Below are 25,955 nucleotides of genomic sequence, written 5' to 3' on the forward strand. Positions count from 1 at the left end.
GCAGTCTCGTCACAGAAATTATTTCTTGGATCAAAAAGTGGTTCTTTCAGAATAATAGTCTACTTAACAAGCAGGGAGCACATTTGTCCCTCAACTAAGACTTAAGGCTGAAGACTGTCCAAAATAAATATTTTGCATGCACTGACAGAAATTATATCATTATGTTTATTAAATACGTATACTATACACAAATCTCATATAGTTAGATTGGTGGAGTGCTATTTTGGGGATGTTAGCTTGATTCTTGCGTCCCTTCTGGCAGATTGTGTCTCATACTGTCCCCTTATATTGGAAGTGCCTGGACTTAACAAAGATGGCACTCAGTACATCCACCATGATGGTTTAACTTAAGCTTTGCAGATCTTAAACAATGAGGAAGTTCAGCCCGTGTAGAAAGTCTGCACAATCCATCAAACAGGGCAGCCAGCATGGTGTACAATAGATGCCATAGATGTAATACAGTGGAGTTGTGTGTGTTATGCAGTTGGGTGTCACAGATATATATGAGTTACCCGTCAATGTCAGGGTACATCTGCAGCGGTGAATGAGCGGCATTGTTTGTGACACGACGCAGACGTATGACTGCCGACAAGTGGATCCGCTCTGTGACAGTGACTGTGGCATCTGGAGGGCTCGTTCACTGTGTGTGTGTGTGTGTGTGTGTGTGTGTGTGTGTGTGCGCGTGTGCGGGTCAGAATGGACCCTCTGTATGTCATGACGCTGAGATGACCTGTGACGCCACATCCACACACACACTCACATCTTTGTTTCTCATATCCTGTCTCTGCAAACACAACTCTTATCTGCATTTTATCCATTTTGGCCCCTTTCTGCCGGTGTGAAATCATGAATGTTGGCGTCCTCCTGGTCGGTCGTGATAAGCAAACAGCATCGACCCCTGATCTGTGATCTGCTGCTGTGAGGGAAGTTATAATAGTTACATTGTGTTGTCTGTGGTTTATCTGGTCAGCCTTTCTTTTAATCATTGACCTTATTCCAGTATGCCAACTTGCGTATTAATCTATGGAAAAATAGATTTCCATATATTACACAGGGTGATATAATGGTGAAATAAACACCCTTCTGCATCCACTTGACTTTTCTTAACTTGCATATGTGAGATGATTTCTCTCTCTAATGCCGCCCTCTCCATCTCTCTCTCCTCATCCAGCGTCGGAGCCATGTGGCGGCTATTTAGATGCCAGCGACGCCGGCTACATCACCACCCCCGGCTACCCGCTGGAGTACCCGCCTCACCAGAACTGTCGCTGGGTCATCACAGCTCCTGAGCCTTCGCAGCGCATCGTCCTCAACTTCAACCCGCACTTTGAGATAGAGAAACTGGACTGCAGGTAAAGACAGGATGGATGGATGAGTGTTAGAGGAGTTAAAAAAGAGGGAATTAAAAGATTTAGGTTGTTTGAGAGGTTGGATGAGAATTAAGGGGAGTTTTGATTTCGGAGTTTCTGTCTCCACCAGGCTGTCTCTGTGTGAGAGTTATAGCGTATTTGGCGAACTTCAGCCCACTCTCCTCCTGTTTCTCTGGCTTTAGCTATCCCATAATAATCACTGTGGGACCTCGCTCTGTCCCCTGCCTCTAATTATCAAAGTCTAATTACAACACATTTGCTGTTCCAGGATGGTTTTCACACTTTGGAAGAATTAACACAGATTAGAGGATTTGGTGTCCATCATTGTTTTTGGCTGTTTGGCTTCGGTTGCATGGTGAGACTGAAAGAAAGGCCGACAGCTCTGCAGCATGAAATAAAGATGCAGCACACAGAGATGAAGGCAGACAGGAAGGCATGCTGGGAAATCATGAGGAAAATGCTCGCAGAGAGTTTACACAATTAAATCTTAATTATATTCAAATCATTTCATATGTATGGACTAAAACAATAAAAGCTGTAAAAAGAGACAAAAAGCATAACAAATGTTGGAGAATCTGCAGATTTTTCCAATGATTTAAGTAAAGTCGTGTTTATTTGTAGAGCCCAGTTCACATATAGCCTCACTGGGGTCTCACTGGGTGGCCCAGCATCTGCAATGGTCTCTGTGAAAAAGTTAAGAGTTAACTCAAAATGTTAGGACAGGCTATCAACAAAGAAATCACCTTCCCACAGATAGATGCAGATACAGTAGGAGCTGCAGCTCACGTTAATCCAAAAGACAGTTGGAAGACAGCTTTTAATCTACAGGCAGTGTAGAAGCAAATTTGTCACTTTAAAAATGTGGAAAGACGCTGAGATGAAGAGCTACTAGAGACACACAAAACACATGACTGAAATTACACAGAGACAACTTGTGAAGTCTTCTTCGTTCCTGTGTATGAAACTCATCTCCATGTGGCCATCACGCCACGTATGAAACCATCCTACACATGGTAGAGGAGAGACTGCTGGCTCTCAGGCATCTAATGGTCACTATTGGTGTAAAGGGCCACAGATACAGACCCACTGACGCAGGCAGACAAATGCAGAATCACACACACACACACACCCTCCTGTTATGTCTCTGTTCCGGTGCTTTCCCATGCAGTTATTAACATTTCAGTCGTATCAATTATAGATAGGTGAATTTCCCCACTCAGATGTACCAAAATCATTCAGACATTTCTTTTGTTGAAATTGAAGCATCAATATTTCACCGGCTGGCTGTTTGTTGGAAGGCTGAAAGGTTGAAGGCGCTCTGCTCTGCTTTACTCTCGCACTGTGCTGTGGAAATGAAAAACACACTTCTCCATCTGTCTCTCTGTCCTCGTCATTCCTCTGGTTTGCCCTCCTGTTCTTATCCTCGGATCAGTTTGATGAATTCGATGCTTGCTCTCTCTCTCCACTCCCCCTGCCCTTCTTTTCCTGTTTCTCTTAGAATTTCTTGCATCCATTTAAAGTCCGGTAGTTTCCCCAGTGGAAAAGACCTGGTTGAACTGAAACAACAGGCTCTGATTTATTTATCGTGGTGTGTGCGCACTGTATATATATATTTGTGGTTGTTCTGAGACTTTCGGTGCATCTTAACATGCTTTTAGCTTCAGTTTGCTTCCTGGAACTCCAAGTCACATTTAAAAAAAAAAAATAAACGTTAAACCATCAGTGAGAGTGAGACATTTGCACTGTTGGTGGTAACATCCCAAGTCTAACAGGCTGTTATTTACAACTGCCCTACAGCGCAGAGCTATTTAAGTCTGCAGGCACCCAACATCAGGAGTGTGTGTGTGTGTGTGTGTGTGTTTGTGTGTGTGTTCAGGGGTAGGCTGAAATTGAGCTGTTAGCTTCTGAAGGCAAAGAGGCCAAGGAGAAGAAGCAGAGTGTGTGTTTCTGTGGGATGTCAAATGTTTTCTCTTTCTTTTCTTTACATGTCTTGTTTTTCTCGAACCATCAGATTAATTTAGCCCGGTCATGAGAACATCATGTATGTGTCGTTTCTCATGCTTGTATATTTACAGCTACGACCGCTGTTAATCCTCAGTTTATGGAGAACATGCACAGGCACTCCATCTTGCTGAGACAAAGGAGTCATCTGTGTTTGTGGACAAAGACGTCATTATGAGCAGGCAATGTGGCTCCTCTCTCTCTCTCTTTCTTTATCACATAAAAAAACTCATGATACGGTTGCATCTGGCCCACAAAAAAAACCTTTATCGACACAAACAGCGCTGTTATGAATCTGCAAGCCCCGGTCAGACAAGGGTTGTTTTATTATGTCAGCAGTCTAATCTATTATGGCCCTGATTACAATTTAAGATGGTAATCTGTAATCTATAATGCATCACATTTTGTCAAGCACTCTGCTCTCTCTGCAGGCAAAATCGATGGCGAGTTGGTCAGACGGAGAGAGATGTTTTCATTAAGATTCATGTACAGTAGCAATTTAAGTGCAAGGAGACACCTGGAGGGAGTGAGAGAGATGAACAAGGAAGACGGATAAAAAGCTTGTGCCCCAGCTAAAATGAACGTAGCCGTCATGATTCACCATGACTTCCCGTTTCCCATCGCATGACAGGCACCATGGTGCCACATTAGTCCATCACTGGTGACAGCAGCTGAATCTGTAGGGAATGAGTATGTATGTTATCAGGCATGAGACCGTTAAAGCCCTGTCTTCATTTAGCCTTATGGTCAACGTGAAACACACATAAGCCTCTGACTTCATTGTCTTAGCTTAGTCTCACGGTGATGACGAGACTCTCGGAAGTCACATAGTCACATAGTCTGACACATAACTTGCAGTAAAACCGCAACTTGGCTGCTTGTGCACAGATTAAACAAGGAAGACATAACCGAGCAGAAGTGACAGAAAACTTGCAGTTCCCCAAATGGCCACTTGAGGCTGCCTCCAAATGCAAGCCATTCCCCATAGACCCCCATATCAAAACTTTTCAGCAGAAATAAACATGTTTACAGCCTGGTAGGAAAAACAGTATTGGTCTCTATAGCTTATTTCCCCCTTCATTACAACCGTACGGGGTGAATTGTTTGAATTATATGAAGGCTTAAAGTTATGCATAGTTATGGGCATGGCTGCTTTGAGTGACAGGCACTGGCAAGAAGGCCGTTGGTTGGAGCTGCTGTCGCTGAGCTTCACAATGGCTCTTCAGAACCTAAAGCTGATGTCACAGAGACTATGTCCATGTTTTGCTAATGACAGTAACACATTTACATTTTAAGACAGCGTCTTTACACAGCAGCAAGTTGAGTTTTCCATAAATATATTATAGAGCAAAGCCACTTCGGGCTAGCAGCAGCTTTGTCCATAAGGGCTTGGCTAAGAGGCAAGAGGGTGAAGTCCAGCACAGACTAGTTGATACAGAGGTTGCTGGAGAGGTGTCAGTTCACCTCTGGGGAACTGCCAAGGTGCCCTTGAGCAAGGCACCCAACCCCTAACTGACCCATCACCCTGACATCTCTCCGTATCAGTTGCAAGTGTAGGTGTTTTTTTATGTAAGAGGAAGGTACCTCCTCAATGTTGAATGCTTTAAATGCAAATTAATATGACAGAAAGTGATATTAAAGTCTCAACGTGGCAGCTACCAGGAGAGTTCAGAGCTTTGTGGTCAGTCTACTTCACAGTTTCCTCTGAGCTCACTGCACTGCTCTGTCTCTGAAAGCAAGATCTCTATTTGGAGTGTTTGGAAAGAACGCATACACACCCACACACACACACCCACACACACACACACACACACACACACACACACACACACACACACAGCTGCTTAGGGAAAAGTGCAGCGTCAGGGTCCGTTGAGGGCAGGCTCAAATCATCCTGACAGCTACCTCCTCTCTCTCCTCTCCTCTTTCCTCCTGGCTCTCTCCCTCTTTTCCCCCCTCCATTCATCTCACCCTTCCTCACCCCTTCCGCCCCCTCGCCACTGCCCAACGGACGCCATCTATCATCTTTCGTCTGCTCTTGCGCCTCGTCCCACCTTTTTTTCCCTCCTCCTCCTCCCTGCATGCCTCTTTCTTCATCACCTCTCCTCTGCTGCTGCCTTCCTCTCATTCAATCTCCCCTCTCCTTCCATCTGATTTCTCCCCTTCTTGCCTCCCCTTCCCTTCCCATCTCCTCGCTCTCATCCTTCTGCGGAGTGCCAATCTTTTATAGGCCAAATCATTATTCAGCATTGCATATGAGAAAACACAGGCAGCGAGCCAAATGCCACGCTCTCCTCCTTTTCTCCCCTTCCTCTCTCTTTCTCTCTTATTTTCTCATCTCCTTCCTCTTCCCGTGTCTCGCTCCTTAAAATGCATCTATTCTTCTCTCTTTATCATTTATAGACTTTTCCTCAGCCTATATCTGTCTTCATCCTCTTTTATCCTCCAGTCTGTGCCTATCCATCACATAAATCCCCTTTCTATACGTCTGTCTCTTATCCTCATCCTCTCCTCGTTCTCCACCCTCTCCAGTCCTCCCTTACCTCATATCACTCCCAAGGCAGATGCTATCTATATTATTGATATGAGAGAAACACATACTTGCAGTATAAGGCTCACACACACTTGCATAAACAAGAGATGCAAGCATTTCAAATAAATGTATATACAGTGAAAGCACAAAACACAAGCAGGCACGTAGGCAGTGTCATGGTTATGTGGCTGACACAATAAGTGCGTAGCAAAGCAGTGAGTTAAGAAGTGATTTATATGACAGAGAAGCTGCAGTCAACGATAATGGTTTCACTAATGATTTAGTCCTTGTCTTCGTGCTCTGCCTCAATCAATCATTTAACTTCATGCTGGTTAAATCTGTTTTCTTTCCTTAACTCTTCTCCTCTCTCGTGAAACCTGTAAACTGCACGCAGTGTGATAGAAATGTTGTAACGTTCAATCACAAAGCGCACATACAGACACGCCTGACTGAGAGGCGAGAGTCCCGGGGACGCGACCAGGAGCAGAGCAAAAGGTGGAGTGATGTGATGTGACACTGGCCTTAGGGCAGAAGGGAAAGAAGAGGAAGTTGGGGGGCGAGATGAAGAGACTTTGTGACAGAGAGAGGAAGCGAGAGGCACAGCGTTTGGAGTGGCGGTGGATGTTCAGTTACCAGCTGTTGGCGTTTAGCAGCTGCCTGCACGTTTGAATTAGCGTCACAGTGACTCAACCAGCAGGAGAGTCACGCGTCCACACGAGCATCCCAGCACAAACCTGAAAGACAATGTTACTAGAAAGCTTCGGAGACAACACCTTGGGATTCAGAGATCCAGATGTGTGGTGGGACACAGAGGTGAAGAGACAGAGTGAGACTGAAGAGTGATTCTGGACACAGACCTGGAGTTACTGAAGAAGGTCTGAAAGCTCCAAGGTGGTGATTTTAGGAAATCCTCTCGCTCTCGCTCTCCCTTTCTCTCCCTCTCTCTCTCTCTCACACACACACACACACACACACACACACACACACACACACAAACACAAACACACACACAGGTTATCCAGCTAATGATGATAATATCAGTAGTCTGATTTACTAACATTCCCTGATGCCCTGAAGGTCTGCCTGATCAATGTCTGTTACTGTAGTGTGTGTGTGTGTTTGTGTGTGTGTGTGTGTGTGTGTGTGTGTCTTTGAAGGACTGACCCTGATCAATGTGTGTTAAAGCCGTAATGAGGAATCGATTGGTTGTCCTGGAGACTACCACTGGACAGACACACACACACACACACACACACACACACACACACACACACACACACTCTCTCACACACACACACACACACACACACACACACACAGACACACTGTCCATCTGTCCGCAGTAACAGGCCTATTACTTGATAACAGTGGTCAGTCATCCTCCTCACTCTCTGTTAACTGCTTCAGTGACAGACTGACTACAGCTGCTTTTACTCCACACAGGTATATTAATATCCTAGAGGGCGAATGTGTGGGTCATACTCATAAATATCAGCTAATGCACAACTAATTAAAACAGACAGCTTTAGTCTTATCCACAGGTCCATGCAAACAAAACATTTTACTATGATTAACTTGCTCTTAAAAAGAATCAGTACATTTTAAAGACGCTTTCTTAGCTCAGATTTGGTGTTTTAGCACTGCGAACATGAAGCTCTGTGTATCAAATACTGTGTAATGGTTGCTAATGAATGTGTACAGTTTGAAATCCTCTGTCTCCAGGGATGTACATTCATGCGAATAAGAAGTAGGAGTCAGTAAAAAAAACAAAAAAACATCAGTAGCAGCTGCTGAACTCGGGCCTGTCATGGCTTATGGGAATTATCAGAGCTGCTGGAGGCATCTGTGAACAGTCAGAGGGTGCGGCTGAATGCACCACCTCCATAATTGTTGTTGAGAGTCCGGTTTTACTTCCATATGAACCATCTTAAAATACATCTCAGGGATTTATTTTAACCGAGTGTCCATGTGCATGTGTGCATGATTTTACTCATAGCTGACTGTTTCAGTTCCTTTAAAAATGTTTGCACAGGGCCACCGGTGATTTCACTTCTCTTTCAGCGAAATGTGCACGAGATGGTGAAAAAAAAACAGCTCAAAACAACAACTAATGTAATTATGTAATGTCTTCCTTGTTAGAAATAAACAGTTTGTATAAACAGTAATGTCAAATCTCAGTAACTGCAGTTAATTTCATAATTTACTTCATAGGGTGTTCTTTTACATTACTTTCTAATTTGCTCTTAATGAGCTGATTCTCAATGTTAATTGTTCCACGAACCAATTAACCAATTAGTTTGTGGACCAATTAACATTGTCATAACACTGGAATGTTTTAATTGGCTTTTTTCATTCTTTTTTTCAACATCGTGAAAACATAGTCACACATCACAACAAGTCTGGCCTGTTTTCAGCTCTTTTTAGGCTTTGAGTCCGTGTGTGTGTGTGCAGGTGTGTGTTTGTGTGTGTGTGTGGGGGTGTGGATGTGTGTGTGGTGCAGACGCTCTGTCTACTGCTAAGGGCACCCCTGATGTTTGAAAGAAATGTGCAGGTGTAAGAAGACGACTCCTGACCTAAAGAGAGAGAGACAGAACGTGTGAAAGGCAATTAAGACCAAAGCAGGAGGGAGGAGGAGGAGCGGAGGAGGGGTGGAGGGGTGGAGGTGCGTCTGTGTCCAAACCTTTTCCTTGGTTCACGTCAGACAGGCTTTAGAGAGCTTTCTCGCTCATGCGACACCCCGACCCCCCAAAACACAAGCACAAGCACACATAAATCTCCCAAAATGTCAAATCTTTTAGTCAGTTTTAAGTCTGCTTCCACAGCTCTGTGCTTTATGTCCACCACCAGTGTTTGTCCTTCTCCACAGCTGTAACCTCCTATGTTACATGTTTTGGAACCAACATTTGTTTTTTCCTCATTTCCTTGTAAGCAAGAAAAAAAGCACGTCGCAACAAGCAAAATTCAGGGAAAACTGGGGGAGAAACAAATTCAGGCTGCTTGTCATTCCCTTTGGCAAGTCCCAGAAAATCACTGATTGGCTGCAGCGAAATATATTGGGGGAGAGGAGAGAGAGAGATGATAGGATTTAACAGTTTGTTAGAAGCTGTGTTCCTCCTACACAGAGACAGATTGGAGGAAACCTCAAACCCTGCTATAGATCCATCTGAGTGCATGGCCACAGGCTCTGTGTGTGCAGCAGTGTGTTTGTGTGCGGGACACAAAGTTTGTGTGTTTGTGCGGGTCTCCAGTGAATGTGTGCGTGCTGACTAAGGAGTAGCTGTGTGTGTCTTTCTGCCTCCCTCCTGAAGGCACTGAGCTGCAGGGAGGGAGGACGGGACACCTGTCTCCGTCTGTCTGAGGGGACGAGTTGGCAGGGTGAATGCAGTGTCATGTTCTCCCTCCAGCTACGTCCACACTCTGCCGGCTAAATGTGAAATCTCTTCGTTTTGGTGCTTCGGCCTCCAGTGTGGACGAGGAAAGCTGAGCTTTGGAAGACATAATGCGAGGCTGCTCACGTCGGAGAGCTTCGCGACCGTAAAGTTATGCGGTTAACCCAATCTTCATGTTTATTCTGTCTGATTTTGCCATCATAAAATAGTACCTCAGAGCACCAGAGCAGCAGCAGGTACCGTTTATGAGCCGTGATCAAATCGGGGTTTTATACACAGGAAAATATGCAAATGAGAGCAGCAAAACTGTGAATCTGGCTCTATTAAAATACAGTGGTGATGATGGAGAGCAGGAGGGCACGAAATGCATGCAAGCTGATACTCAGTAGTGTAACTCAGCTGTCCCACTCCTCACAAGATGTTAGCTGTGATAAACGACAGAGACTAGACAAAGAAGAAGAGATGGAGCTATTTTCTTGTTGTCGATCTTTATGAAAATTACTGGTAATTTTTAAGTAAGTAAGTAAAAATCTATCTATCTACATCTTCCCTCTCAGCATTGCTGATAAAGGGTAGTTTTAAATTCAGATATTCACAAATTCTAATATCCTCTCTCTCCTCAGTCTCTGCCTCCTCTGCCTCACCCACACGTTGGCTCCTGGCCACCGGTTATGTGCCTGACAGCACATTAGAGACAGCTAGAGAGGGAAAGGGGACTGAGAGAGAAAATGAAGAAGACAAAGAGTGATAGAACAAAAAGAGAAAGCGGCCAAAAGTGAAACGCTGCAAAATAATTAGGGAAAGAGTGAGCCAAGATGAGAAGGAGAAAAAAAAGAGATCTTGTCAGGATACGAGTTAAACAAAGTTGTCATTACAGAGAAGAGGAGGAGGAAACTGTCACTGGGACGAGGCGTTCTCTTGGGAAAATATGACACAAGATCTGTGGCACGTACACACACACACACTGATGCACACACACACACACGGATGCACACACACACACATGCTCACAGTGACAGCTTGTGTCGTAGCTGCGGTGTTAGCTCCACGCAAAGCAGACACAAAGCATGATGGGAGAGTGTGAGGTGCATGACCCGCATAATGTCAGGTGCTTGCTCACCTGTCAGAAAAACAATGAAAGAACACACACACACACACACACACACACACACACACACACGCACACGCACGCACACACACACACACACACAGCCACAGACACACAGCCTTGTACTTCTATCCTTGTGAGGACCCTTGCCTCTTACCCTAACCTTAATCATCACAACTAAACACCCTCACCCTCACCCAGCCAATGTCTAACTTAACCCTTAAAAGACCCAGGTCTGAACCGTCAAACAGCCCTTTGAACTGGCACACACACAAACACACACGCGCGCGCGCGCGCACACACACACACACACACACACACACACACACACACACACACACGCATTTGATGACTGTCTTTGACTGCTGGAGTAACACAGAATTACAATATAACAAAGCATAAAATATCCACCATTTATTAAGTTTTGTGCATGTCAGCTCATGTAAACTCACTTGAAACCAGTTTTGTGTGTGTGTGTGTGTGTGTGTGTGTTTTGGCCTCTGGGTTCAGGAATGATAGTCCACATAACTGCGATGGCCTGCTAACAAATAGTGAAAAGATTAACACCTCTTTTATATTCATGTATATTTAATGTGTGTGTGTATAGCAGCAACAGAACAGCGCGTGTGGTACTTTTATCGTCTCCTGGTACATGAAACTCGCCTTCATCTGTTGAATCACTTGGAGGCCTTCAGCCACTGACTTGTGGTATTTTGAAACAGTAAATCAATGATGCACCTAAAGCATGTGTCTTGAACTGTTTACTGTGTACTTTGGGCTCTCTTGAGGTCGAGGCGCATTCATGTGATTACTTTAGAGAAATGTAGAAAGCTCAATATCGGAGCAATTAAAGGCACTGTGGTCAGAACTGATCAATATGATGGACGAAGATGTGCAAATTGAATTCAACCATAGTTTTACTTTAGATTAAAAACAAAAAACAAAAACAAAATGATAGTTGAAACTGAAATGACTTAACTCAGGATTAATATACGCTCTTTCATGACAAGTTGCTCAAGGAATTTCTCTCCAGGAAGCTATTTTGGAGCCGGGCAGGTGTGTGTTTGGTATCCAGACACAGAGGCAACACTCCTGCTGTGGGTGTGGAGACACGTTTGTGGTCAGAAAACATGAAAGAAATGGGAGTAAAAATAGATTTCAAGTCAGAACCTTCCCTTAATGGATAAAACAAAATCCCTGGCTGCTTTCTGCTGCTGCGTTACATTCAGCAAAAACATGCGTGTATTTTGAGTAGCTTCTGATTTTGAGCGAAAAGTACAAAGAACCATAAATAAGTTGCAGCTCTTGATGCGAAATGGTTATTTTAATATCAGCTGTTGATATTCCCATTACTTTGCATACTGAGAAAACCTTGTTATTCATAATCTCTCTATTAAACCATCCAGCATAATTAGCTTTAATTCAGCACAGCCCCCCTTCAATATAATAGCAAAAAGTGTGAGATATTTAAGGCTGAAAATGATGAAGGCACGTTAATCCACTGTAAAAAGTGGAAAATGTGAATTTCTCTGTGGACCAAAGGCCCTCAGGCTGAGTTACAAACATTATTGAATTAGACCTAAGAAAAGGTAAACTAGAGTCATTTGTTCCACATTAATCCTCTCCGAGCATCAAAGGCTGTCGAGGTCATGCATAGTTAAAAAAACTTCACCACATGCACACTCACGCCCTGACTTTAGTGCAACAGAGAGCAAAAGACATGTGAGGTACATTTACTTGGTTTATGCCTGTTTCCTTGCACAATGCGAGGCTTGTTCATCACTTTTTCTGAAACAACTGCATTGCATTGCTTTAAAAATATCACATAACTTGTAATTTACTTTGAGGCTAACAAGTAGAAAATTAGATAAATTAATTGTGTGAGATTGGAAATCGTTTTTCTCTGAATTCTCTAAAATGCGGCACACACGCGACACCACTGTTTCCTTATGCAAGCTGTAAGGGAGCGCATCATCTTACATTCCCACTCTCTTTTTGTTTGTATTATAATACAGTTCTAATCCATAAAAATGGTGTTCTGTAGCCCGTAGCAGTTGGAGTATATAATCAGTCAATTACAGTGCATTTATAGAATTTAAAAAGGTTTCTCTTTCTGTTTTGCCTCATGCAGGTGGCTCTTTTCCTCCTCCACCATCTGCGAACTGCCAATGTCTTCTGCTGCATTCATTTGAATTGTAATGACACCCATGCTTCTGCTGATACTAACTGTGCTTTCCTCTAGCCACTGATAGATGCAAACAATTTGCTCATTGCTTCCATTTTGTTGCCAAATCCGATGTGCTGCTTTGCCAGATGAAAAAACTCATGAGTAGTAACATCAGAGTCAAAGCAGCTTGGAAGGACTTAACAATTTCCTCTTTATCAAATTAAAGTCTCCCTTCCTCCTCAAAATACCTCATTAGTACATTAATTAAATGTCTGTATATCAAACAGGAACAGTTGCAGATATTTAACACTGTTATTACTGTCCCTGTGGTGTTGCATTTACAGCCAGAGTTTCCTCAAGTTGCAAATCTCAGGACAGTAATAAAATGGTGCAGGGTTTTAATTAAATGTTAATCACGATATATGCAGGTGAGAAGGTATTTAATAACGTTTGCATGTCCTCTGCAGGTATGACTATGTGGAGATCCACGATGGGAACTCGGAGTCGGCCGACCTCCTCGGGAAGCACTGCAGCAACATCGCCCCTGCGCCAATCATATCGTCAGGGCCCTCGCTCCACATCAAGTTCGTATCGGACTACGCCCACCAGGGGGCGGGCTTCTCCCTGCGCTACGAAATCTTCAAAACCGGTAAAAGGATGCTACCGTTGTTTTTGACTGTTTCTCAAAGAAAATAACATTGATTTTGTATGTATGTAGCAGGGTGCGAAACACATGTCAAATCCAAGGCTTCCTAAAATAACAAATACTGGACTTAATATCATGCAGGAAATGTCTGTCAGACTGTGAGCGGTGCAGATGAAAAAGGGCATTTTTGGTGTTGATATTTCACTCAGTTAATGAGCCGTTGAAACAAGCAGAACAGTATGTGTTCGGTTCAGAGTTTTTTGGGAATTGCATTTTATTACAAACTGTAGAAAGGAAGTAGAGAGTCAGAAAATAAGGAGGAAGAAATTGGGGATGATATGCAACAAAGGTCTCGGGACTCCAGAATGTCCCAGTGTGACGGCTTGGACAAGGCTTGGAAAAGTTTTCTTAAGTTATTTTTACCAAAAGTCTGCATGCTGAGAATCCAAAACTCACACGAGGGACTTCATCCCTGTAAATGTCCCTCACACATGGACAGACTTAAGTGTACAGGATTTTAGAGGGATTGCGCCTTTCCAAATAAGCTATTAGTAGCTGCATTACAAGCTACTCATAGAAGACTCAACATGCTTCATTAGGCGACCAAGCCTCGTTTATCTCCCTGGTGTCATGGGAGACAGAGAGAAAGAGACAAGAGACACGGCAGAGGACCCTTGAGAGCCCTTTAGACTGTCCAGGCGAGACATCTCTCCCCTTTAAGGCACTTTGTGTATGTGTATGTGTGTGTGTGTGCGTGTGTGTGCGCCTCACATGGCTCCCCTTCACGCTGCCATGGGTCAGCCAAAGCGAGACCAATTGAGATCAAGGGCGAGCGAGACAGAGGGGCGCATAGTGTCGGCCCCACAGCCATCTTGTCCCGTTCCCCCTGAAAGCATTCCACACATGTCTGCTTAATTGAGTCCTGAGCCCTGTTCCCCTGAGACACACACACACACACACACACACACACACACACACACGCAGAGGGCTGAGGTTACTAACACAACACGTGCGGTTGTCGGTGTTTCTCACTTGCTGGCACCGGCCAGTTGGGAAATCTTCTGTGTGTGTGTGTGTGTGTGTCTTTTGCGCTTGACACAGTCCACCTGATGACTTTAAAACAACAAGGGTGTCGGTGTTCACACCCCAGCACCCCAGAGAGAGAGAGACGGAGAGACAGGGATCGATTTGCGAACCTCTCTCTGTGAATCAATGAATTGTTTCTGGATTCATGACGTCCTAAACAGAAAACATGAGACGCTGTTTCTGTTTCATAGAAAGCGACTGTTTGGTTTTTATAGTCTGCTGTTACAGTAGCTGTTATAGGACCAGTAGTTAGCGACCAAGTTTTTTTCCATTTCACCATAAACATTCAAATATCAGTTCATCACCGCTGTTTATAAAAAGCATTAAAAAGAGTGATGTAATTTTCAGCAACTATGCAAAAAAATTTCACAGTGTTGACTTTCTAACTGGTTTTGGAAAGGTTTTGTAAATTTAAGGGTCATTGTTGATTTTACACAACTACAATCGTATTCTCATGAACTTCGCTTTAGATTAGCGTCTCTATCAGCAGGACATCTGTGTTCAGTTCCTCCCAGAAGCTGTTAAAGTCGCCGTTAGATAAAGGTAAATCTGTTTTATGAAGTGACCGTGTTGTGATTAAGGTTTAGTTTAGGTACAAACATGACTTGGTGCTTACAGGTTACAGGGTTAAATGAGTATGTGGTTAAGGCCAGGTGAACATCGCGGTGTAGGTTAAAAGAAACCGACTGTCAGTTTGAAGCTGGAAATGAGCACCAGTCTCTTGTATTCAAGTCTGAAGTTTGGTTGATTCATCCACTAGAGGTCTTTGCCACTTAAATGCAAAAGAATGCTGTTTTGAGGCGGTGAAATGACTGATTTTCTTGTTTTACCATGAACTACACACAAGACCAAAATCTCTGTTTTAAAAGGACAGCTTCAATCGATAAACTCTACAATATTCTCTAGTTTGTCTCTGTCTAACTTTGTGTGTGTGTGTGTGTGTGTGTGTGTGTGTGTGTGTGTGTGTGTGCGTGTGTGTGTGTGTGCATGTGCGTGTGTGTGTGTTTGTGTGTGTGTGTGTGTGTGTCCAGCCTTCCCTGGCAGTAATGATGGAGCCATTTGGAACATTCAAGCTGTTGCCATACTGCTAACACGATCTTGTTATCCTGGAAGGTGCAGCAGAACGTCTGGTTGCGTGGGTGACTAGATTTTGTGTGCGTCAGGGTGTGTGTTTGTGTATTGTACACACTGTATAGCCTCACAGTGAACTGTCTAAATGTGCATCTATCTGTGCTACCCCTGCACATTCTGCTCTACTCCGGTGTATTTCCATGGACTCCACTCGCTGGCGAATATATTTGCTGTATTTGTAGTGAGATATGCTCTCATAGTCACAGAAAAGAGTAAAACCGAGGACAGGGACACTTAGAGTGAAGAGGTTTCAATCACTGCTGTACTTTTGGTGGTTTTGTCTTTTTAAAACTTTCACTTTTTTCAGAATTGCAGGTGTTTTTGTTTTTATTTTTTCCAATTGCAATTTATCACTCTCTCCTTTTGAATGCTGTTGAACGCTTTTTTAACAGAAAAAAGTCAGTAGTTTAACCATTTATTAGTTTCTTCTAAACCAGCTCTGTTCCTGAAAGTATTATCTGAGCTGCTGCAAGAAAACCATGATTACTGTATTGAGAGCATTTATTTGGGACAGCAAACAATCATTTGTATGTTTAGAGACACGCAAAAGTTAACCCCAACTCTAACCCCCAACCCTCAAAACGAATTGAAACCAATCTGCTCTTTAAAAACACAAATCTGCCTTTTTTTTCTGTTAAAATCATTGAATTGTAAAACAAGGAAATGTGGTATTAAGTTATCCACTTATTCAGTCTCTTTCATTATCCAGTGTTGCTGGCCTTGATAATTTGCTTTTCTCCTCTCGATCCCTTCATCCCCTTGACTGAACATTTAGGGGAGGGTCTCCGTCACAATCCCTAGCTGTTGCTGGGGGTCTGTGTTTTTGAGTAATGAGAAGGTTTGCGTGTGCGTGCATGTAGGAGGAGATTGTCTTCCACTCTCTTTGTGTCCTAATTACTGGACCCCTCAAAGATTAACAGTCTAATCAGTCTGGAAGTGGCACACATACATACACAATAACCTATATCTCCCATAGACAACATGCACCTAAAACACAAGCTTGAATACATACGTACACATGCTAGTAACACACATCAAAATTAATGGCTTGGACAAACACGTAAACTATGTAAACACAAGAAGAAACAGCACATGTCACGCTTTTTGTTTTGTTTTTGTTTACAGCTCTGTTACTATGGATACTGTAGTAAAATTCCAGCCAATACGAAAGCAGCTACCAGAATGTGGCAGCCAATCAAGATTCACTGTCTAGGCAGTGTGCCCCCAGCTGTTATTGTGACCCAGAACTCACCAGACACCCACACACACACACACACACACCCACACACCCAAACACACACACACACACACACACACACTCATAGACATATATGAACGCACTGATGCGGGCTTGATGGTTACTCACAAACGCAAGGCAGCTTGCATGTCTGCACGCAAATGTTACCTCACCCACACGCACACATAATTTATTTTTGTATTTTAGGAGGACAGTTCATTGACCTACATTAATTCCCTTGACGTTTATCCTGACCATAACATGCTTCACCAAATTTACCTTTAACCTGAACCAAAAAACAAATCTTAACCTGAAATTTTAATGGTTTACCTTGTGGGGGCCATCTTTTGACCTAAATGAGGAGTGAGTCCCCAGAGTGCAACGGTGTGAACAGATTTGTGTGAGTAACACACACACACACACACACACACGCACAAACTCTTCAGGCGGTGTAATGTGGAAGCTATTGTGACAATCCTTCCAATAACTGCTGTTGTTTACATTCTACCAAATGCCTTCAGGCACTTCCTCTCTGCCTCTGTCCCACTACCCATCAAGTCGGTTTATCACACAGTCCATCCAATCACAGTGCTCGCTCCTCCCTCCTCTGGCTTTCATTGAGGAAAGTGTATCCAGATCTGACCCAGTGAGGAGCGAAAGGTGCTCTTTGCTAGAACAAACAGCAGAGGTGTGATTTCCTTCAAACGCACCTACACTTGAAATAGAAGTTTGATCATTCCCTTGGATTTCAGTGCAGAATATTGTGACACTCACTCAGATATTGGCTTTGTTTACATTGTTGTTCACAAGGTTGAAAGCTTGTTTTCAGTCTGCCACCTACTGATGGAGGTTTTTTATTTTTGCTTTGGTGGAAAATATTTGTTTACACTGGTTTGTGTGTAAATGTTAGAATAAAGCAGACAGTGTTTTCAGTTATCACAGACTGAAAATCTTCAATCTCATCGACATGTCAAACTCAAGAATAAATCTGAAGATATTTCCCTGAATTACATCATCAGAGTAATGCTGGGTTGCAGCTTTTAGCAAATTGCATTTTGGGTAGCTGAAAGGGAGGTTGTCTTGTGACAGTTTGATTTCATATGTCAGCTGTAATTTGTTTGAATAGGGAGCTTATTATGGAGGGAGACTCCTGCTGAGATTCAGCGACAGAGGCTGAAAATGTAATGCCAGAGTTTCAGGACCACGAGCCTCCAGCTTGACTGACAACAAATGACACTGAGGTGGGATCTAACTATACACATGGAAAAACCAAGCTGTGGTTGTGCAGGAACTGTTGAGCTGTGTGTGGGCCTGCTGTGTGTGTGTGTGTGTGTCAGTGTGTATATGTTAAAGTCTGCATGTGTTCTTATGTGTGTGTGTTTGTGAGATTGGTGGAGGGAAGGGGGGAATAATTGTGGGTTTGATCCTGACTAATAGCCCATTGGCATGAAAGACTGTTTGAATGAAAGTAGATGCATGCCAGCTTACCACACACAAACACACACACACACACACACACACACACACACACACACACACACAAACAGACACACATTTATTTAGGAAGTATACACTCATAATTTAGGTAAATTAAGGTGTTTGCATGCAAGCTCTCCATACAAACACACATACATACATACACACAGAGCAGACCTTGAACTGTCTCCCAGAGATTGGCGATCCATAAGCAGCAGCACCAGATCAAGTGAGCAACACACACACACTCATACACACACACACACACACACACACACACACACACACACTCTTCTTCTGACATTACCCCGTAGTGAAACACGTGTTTCTTTCACACTTATCCAATTCAAACAGATGGGAAGTGAGGAGAAAAGAATAGGAAATGAGACAGTGGGAGGGAAGGGAGTGATGGAGCTGTGGAGGATGAAAAGATGCATGGGAAGATGGTAGAGAAAGAACAGCAGGAGCGAGGAGAGGAAGAAAGATCAGAAAAGAAAAAGATGAATGAGGAGAGAGAAAAGAGAATTCAGAGAAAAAAAACTGACAGATGTACATGGATTCAGTACGAGCATTTTTGAATATATTAAAGTGAGTTGAAATGTGTTAGTTTTTGGATGTGAGTGGGCATGAAAAGTAGAAAAGAGGGAGAGGAGGAGGCGCAAGGTGGAGACAGACGAGGGAGAATGTGGAGGAAGGCAGGAGAAAGGAGGGCACAAGTGTTTTCTCGATGTTCATGAACATGAAGTAATGAGAAGGGAATAAAATCGCTGCTGGCAACAGAACTGGTCAGGCGTTCACTCTGCACACACACACACACACACACACACACACACACACACACACACACACACACACACACACACACACACACACACATGCTCATCGTCAAGCAGACCTGTGCTATACCCAGCAACTGACTCTGCAGGGGGGCCAGACGCAAGGGGAACCCCGTGAGAGACTCTGTGTGGTGTGTGTGTGTGTGTGTGTGTGTGTGTGTGTGTGTGTGTGTATGTATGTGTGTGTGTGTGTGTGTGTGTTTGCATCTGAGGTCACTGCATGAGGGAGAATGTTAAAATAACAACCAAATCAGACTGGAAAGTGGGACAGAAAAACAGACGAACTGGGAGAAATAAAGACAAACAGACAATCCTAACACACACACACACACACACACACACACACACACACACACACACACACACTAAAAATAGATACTGTAGAGGACAATGGATGAACACATAGACATATAACATATAGATAAGCGAAAGAGTATATGGTGTATTTCAATTTCTTCAATGCGTCAAAGCTCTATTGTAACTCTGCTGTCATCTTAAATCAGTCAGGTGACACATTTTGACACACATTTTCCCAAACTGCTGCCTTACAGGATGAGTGAAATTCTAGAATGAGCTTAAGGAAGAGCGGAGACAGAAAAAATAGTATTCCCCATTACAGAGTGGCAGCCAGTGTGGACAGCTGTATTGATTAAAATCAATGTGTATCTGTTGTGTCAGACACACGTGAGATGCATGAAAAATGGGCCTGAAACACATCAAATGGAGACAGGTTGTTGCAAACACACGCAACTGTACATGGACACACACACAGACACACACACTCCCTCTCTCTCTCTTAATGTGTTCTTACTCACTTTCTCTTTATTTATTCATGGAGGCACGCAAACACAATGGCAGACACCCGAACAGACTGGAGAGAAATGGGTTACCATAAGAGGCTTAGACTGTGTGTGTGTGCGTGTGTGTGTCTGTCTGAGTCTTTGGTCATACATGGCTGGCTGGACTGGAATAATGGCCCAGTTGGTACAATCACATACCATCCATAGTGTGTGTGTGTGTGTGTGTGAGTATTAATGGAGAGGGTATTACAGTCATTCAGAGATGAAGAGCCCCAGATTACCCCCAGATCATTTGCGTGTGTGTGGGTGTGTCTGTGTCTGCGCGTGTGCATGTATGATGATATCTAAAGCGTCTCATAACTGCCAGACCACCCAACCATGATGCTATCAACAGATTCTACGTCTGTCCGTCTCACTCCCGTTTGTCTTTTTCACTTACATGTTTTCATTTTCCTCTTTGTTGCCCTCTCTCTCCTGCAGCTCAGTTTTATTTCCCACTGGCGTTCTTCTTCTCTTTTCTCCGTCTTTATTTGTTTTCCTCTGTCTCATTCCTCTAGCTTTACTCATGCAGCGTCTTGCTCTAGTGCACTTTAGATACATTTGTCTATGTGGACACCTAAACTTGTGCACTCAGTCCTCTATAGTCTTGCTCTCCTGCTGTATCTTTGTCTTTACAGGTGACACATTACATGTCTACAGCTACAAAAAGTCATGTTACTCTTCTTTGCTACACCTGAATCGGCTGCAAATAAATGAATCTTACTCCCCACACGCCCATTTTCGAAGTTACACCACTCTTGGGTTTGATGTTTACCCTCAAGATTCACATCTACATAAAACTACTGTTGCTTAGCACACGAGTTACGGCTTCAGCAGACATAACTGTGCTGTAAATACTGGATATTCATCTTCTGCAGGGTTCCCAACAATCACATTAGCTGCATTTTAAGTTACGTAATGTGGAGTCAGAGTCAATCTCATGTAGATAGACTTCTGTCTGGCCAAGAAAGCTGAGATAGCTGAACTGGGAGTTCTTAAGTTTCTTGTGAGTTTGAAAGCACCTTTGAGTATCTTAGAGTAATTAGTGTGAAGTATAATCTGACGTCTATGGCCTTTTCTAAATAAATGTTGTGCGAGCATTTTTCACACAGTTAAACCAACCTCAGACTGTGATGAACATTTCTTTTCTACTGAATAAAAGTCTCTTAATTTTGTCCGCATCCCAGGTTCAGACTGCTCCCGTAATTTCACCAGTCCCTTGGGCCTCATTGAGTCCCCGGGCTTCCCCGACAAATACCCCCACAACCTGGAGTGCTCCTTCATCATCATTGTCCCGCCCAGCATGGATGTCACCCTCACCTTCCTCACCTTTGACCTGGAGAACGACCCCCTGCCGGGCGGAGACGGAGACTGCAAGTACGACTGGCTGGAAGTGTGGGACGGTCTGCCAGGAGGTGAGACACTCAATGGGAGCAAGGGTTTTTTTTTAAAATTCTGATAGAAGTGTTGATGATGATGATGATCTTGATGGAGATGAACAGTAATTTCATGAGTCAGTACCCGGAGCAAAGTTAAAATGGTGGTTGCTCTGCCCTGCCTACATCATTATTGACTGAGGTGGAGTAGCAGCTATTTTGGTAGCTATGCGTTGGTAGATGAAAGCTAAGCTCACAGGCAGGATGTTGGCACCTGCTGCGGAGAAACAGCATAACTTTTCAAGGGGAAAATAAAACAGGAGTCAGTGAGAGGAGGGAGAAAAGAGGGGAGGTGAGAGGAGGAACGTTAGAGGGCTCGGATATTTCTGGTCTAGCTGCTGGGAGGACTGGAAGAGTTTAGGAGGACGAATCCAAGGCCCGAAGATCTTGGATCTAGTTTCAAGAGATGGAAGAGGCAGAGAGAAAAAGAAGAGCACTGGGAGGGCAGCGAAAGTTCCTACACTGCTGGGAAGACTGGAACAAAGAGGAGGATGAATAAATGAAGACCAGGAGACCTCTGGTCTGCCTTCCAGAAGAGGAATGGGAGAAAAGAGAAATAGGAGGATTTGAAGGGAGTTCAGCAGGTGTGACTGAAGATTTGTCTCAGAAAACAAATATTTGCTGTTTTAGTTTATACTATTTTAGGTTAGTTTTGATAATTGTTTTTGTATGGAGACATTTTTAATTGCTTAATTCCCAAATCTTGTAAGATACTTAGAAATCACCCAGCAAAGACTGAAGAGCATCAGTGGCAGAGCGGAGCAAACAATGGTGCTTTTCTTCTTATGAATAACTTTACTATAAATATGGATTTAGCCTGAGGAGGAAAGAAAAGTCAGAGAGATGGCGCGAAGACAAGAGGGCGGATAAAAGGAGAGAAGAAAAAAAAAAAGCCACAACACCTTCGCTCCTTCTTTTCAGGGGATTAAATGGAAGACGAGAGGAGTTAAGCAAAGTTGAAAGTAGAAGATGAAGACGAACAGAAATGCAAAAAGCGAGGGATGGAAGAAGAGAAAGAAGGGATGAAAGGTTTCTGCCCTGAGTGATGGAGAGAGAGTACAAGGAAGGAAGATAGGAAGGTGAAATGAAGTGGGAGGAGGTTGAAAGGGAAGGAAGGAAGAGTCCTGAGCAGGAAGAAAAAAGAAGAAAGAGAGAGACCACATGTTGGAAGAAGGGAGGAGAGGTTGAAGATGAAGAGCAGGCGTAAAGATCTATTTATCCAAAGGAAAAGGAAGAAATCAATTAAGTTATCAAGAGAGAGGAACTGTGGGGAGGGGCAATGGCGTTGGTATCACTGTGTGTCTCCACATGTATGTTTGCAGGGGTCAGGCGTGGACACTCTGTCAACTTTACACAAACTCATTGAAAAACATGAAGAAATGAAAAAAGAGAAATTAAATTAGACATTTTCTGTCTGTGAGCATGAAATATTAAACCCCCAAAAAAAATCCAGATTAAAATTGCTTGACCGGGATTTTATGCAAACATGATTCAGTGAAATCTGTGAATTTCAGATTCTCTTCTCCTCTTTCCTCCCTGTTCTCCTCTCCACCATCAAGAAAAGACTTATTACCGTTATTTGCTCAAGAGCCCTATTTCAAATATCCACCGATTCCAAAAGGGAAGAAAAAAATCAATAGCTCTGATCGATTGCGGGCTATTTTCTCATCTTCCACCTCCTCCTCCTCCTCCTCCTCCACAAGCCTCCTCTGTGTGTGCATCTGTAAGTGTGAGAGAGGAGTCAGGGAGTAGCAGGATGAATCTAGTATCTCTGCTCCCGTCCCTTCATGTGCACACACACACACGCACATGCACCCTAAGGCTCTAAATCACACTCATCTGTTTGTGTTGACATGTACAAGTTGTGGTTTTAGAGAAGAAGACAGTGGAGGAATCACTTAGATCCTTGCATTTACACACACACATACTGTATATATTACTTATAGCGCACGGTGTAAAGCCGAGTCCAGTCCGGAGATAAAGTTGATAGATGAAGGGAAGAGAGGTGATGACATGCGAGGGCGGAGTGATGAGCAGATGTCAGTGTGGGAGTGAGTGATAGAGATAATGGAAGAAAGGAAAAAGCCATGCAAGTAGTAAAAGACAGAGACAAACACATGTGAGGATTAAGGGATTGATAAAGGAATGAACAGTAATAAAGCATCTTGACACCCGGACGAGTGAGAGCACAGAGTACTGTGTCATGAGTCAAACCAGCAAATGATGACCGGTGAGGGAGGAAGTAGTACGCTGTGTAAAATATAAATAAACAGAATGCGATAATGCGCTAATCCTTTCTGACATGTACTCAGTTGAAAACAGCACAAAACAATAGTTTAATGATTTTCCTCATCAGCTTCATTGATGTTTGTAAATATCTGCTTATTCTGAAGTTAATGCCGACAGCACTTTTCAAACAAGTTGGGACAGGAGCAACTAAAGACAGGGAAAGTTGTGGAATGCTCCAAAAACACCTGTTTGGATCATTCCACAGGTAAACAGGTTGATTGGTAACAGGTGATAGTATCATGATTGGGCATGAAAGGAGCATCCTGGAAAGGCTGTACATGAGTAAATGTTCTTAGTTACATTCCACCGCTGAGGATGACATGTATAAGTTGCTGGCAGAATTTTAACGCTTCTCTAATTGGCAGTGGGCCCTCTGATTGGTCGATACTGTGGGACCAGGGTGCCTCCTGAGATCCAATCATCTACCGGGATTCTCTCTCTGTCCTTCCACACCGACATGGCCGTGGCTAAAGATGGCTTCTCGGCTCGATACAACATGACGCACAAGGAAGTCAGTGAGAGTAAGTTGTTTCTTTCTTATTTTGAATTTTAAGGAAAAGCTAGAATGTTGGTCTAAATCTCTCCTCCTCCTCCTCCTCCTCCTCCTCCTCCTCTTGTAGCTTTCCACTGTAGCAATGCATTCGGTCTGGAGTCAGGAAAGATCACGGACGACCAGATCACAGCCTCGTCAAGTTTCTACGATGAGCACTGGCTGCCACGACAGGCCCGACTCAATTACAAGGACAACGGATGGACGCCCAACGAAGACAGCAACAGGGAGTACATACAGGTACGAGTTTCCCCTCAGAAACCTGCACCCAAACGACCCTGTTCATATATATATATTTATATACCCACCACGTCCCCTAGAAATACGTTTACTGCAATTGTAAAATAATAATATATAAAATAAATGTTGTTATCAGTAAAGTGAAATCTGATTTTGCATTATAATAACTGCTTGTAGTGACAGCATCAATATATTTAGGCACTTGCAGCACTTGCTTAAGCTTAAGGAAAGATCCTTGTCTTGGTTTTAATCCAGAAAAAGTTTGCAGTGACTTAAAGCACAAGACAAAACATGTTTATTAGCATTTAACCGAAACCACAATCTTTCCTTAACCTCAAACAAAGTGCTGAAGTTGCTGAAACTTAAGCACAGATGCAGGATGCAAACCAGTGTCACAGTCCTGGACGAACAGTTCATTAATATATAGAATAAACCTCAGGTACACATAGTGCAACATCAAAAGCTTATTTCTATTAAAGGGTTTTTTCTTTTTCGTCAGGTTGTGCCACAAATCCACAGATCCTGATCCTAAAATACAGACTCCTACTGAAAAACTTTACTCTGCCTAAACTAAAAACAGATTGCACTCGTATTTTAATCATGTTTTTTTCCTCTTGTGTTGACATGTCACACATAATAACTCCACCACAGCTATATTTGTGTCAGTGAATGTGTGTGGGTGACAGAGAGAGAGAGAGAGTGGGAGGCGCAGTTATATCAAGGTTTAGCAGCTAGATGCCGGAGTAAGGCATTGTTTCCTGCATTCTATCACAGTGCCAACTTTGTGCCATCCCTGTGCCTGAGTTATGAGGCTGTCTGGGGGAGAGAGGGGGAGGCTAACTCACCCCTGAGAGAGAAATGAGTTCAAACCAGTCTGCTGGGCACTCTTCAGTGAGCTGCTTGCTGCAAACATCAGATTATCTTGTTGGGTGTCACCTTCCTGTGGCCTTTCAGAGACGGCCCGCAAGTTTTGCTTTATCATTGCTAATAAGCTTGTTTGAAAAAGGCGCTGATGCTTTGAGCTCCTCCTACAACCAGCGTTACATGCAGTTTTCATTATTACGCAGAATTTTAAGGGCAAGTTTCGTCGCAACCGGTTCTTGATTCTCAGTTTTAAACCTTACCGCAAAATCATGCCACTAAAAAAGCTTGTGTTGTCAAGGTTTGCTTCGTTCCATCCTCTGAAAACCCCGCGATTAGAAAGCCCAAGATGTGCTGCATCAAAGAAATGATCAAAAGTTTGTTCGGTTGACAGTAAAGGAGCCAGTTAGGGATCAGACAAGGGCCAGGCGAGCTCCTCACCTATGAGTGACACAGCCGCAGATAGCCACAGACAGATGTGGAGTAGAAGCAGTAGTTCTGCTCCACTCTGGGCCGGCAAACACAGGAAGGGACTGTAGCCAAGAGGCAGCGTGAGGCCAAGGTCCCATCAGACTCACGCTTCCTTCCTGTATCACCTCGACGGCAGCTGACAGCTCACTCTGTCCGGCTCACTCTCAAAATTAGCTGACATTAAAGAATTTGCTTAAGGTGAATCGCTTGAAGGACTCGTCCGATGGAAAGAGCCCTGATCGGGATTTTATTGTTCGTGACATGTCAGACCTTTGCATAAAATCGACTT

General features: G+C 43.5%; 1 protein-coding gene across 2 annotated transcripts in view; it reads left to right on the forward strand.

The window, feature by feature from the left end:
- LOC121615912 (neuropilin-2-like) overlaps positions 1 to 25,955 on the forward strand; it is a 91,257-nt gene that overhangs the window by 11,794 nt on the left and 53,508 nt on the right. For both annotated transcript variants that reach the window (XM_041950429.1, XM_041950430.1), the window contains exons 2-6: positions 1,172 to 1,352; positions 13,036 to 13,217; positions 21,007 to 21,234; positions 23,910 to 24,065; positions 24,165 to 24,334. In XM_041950429.1, coding sequence (XP_041806363.1) covers positions 1,172 to 1,352; positions 13,036 to 13,217; positions 21,007 to 21,234; positions 23,910 to 24,065; positions 24,165 to 24,334 — 917 coding nt within the window. The remainder of the gene's footprint in view (positions 1 to 1,171; positions 1,353 to 13,035; positions 13,218 to 21,006; positions 21,235 to 23,909; positions 24,066 to 24,164; positions 24,335 to 25,955) is intronic.

Source organism: Chelmon rostratus, chromosome 13, assembly GCF_017976325.1.
Source record: "Chelmon rostratus isolate fCheRos1 chromosome 13, fCheRos1.pri, whole genome shotgun sequence".
Taxonomy (NCBI): Eukaryota; Metazoa; Chordata; class Actinopteri; order Chaetodontiformes; family Chaetodontidae; genus Chelmon; species Chelmon rostratus.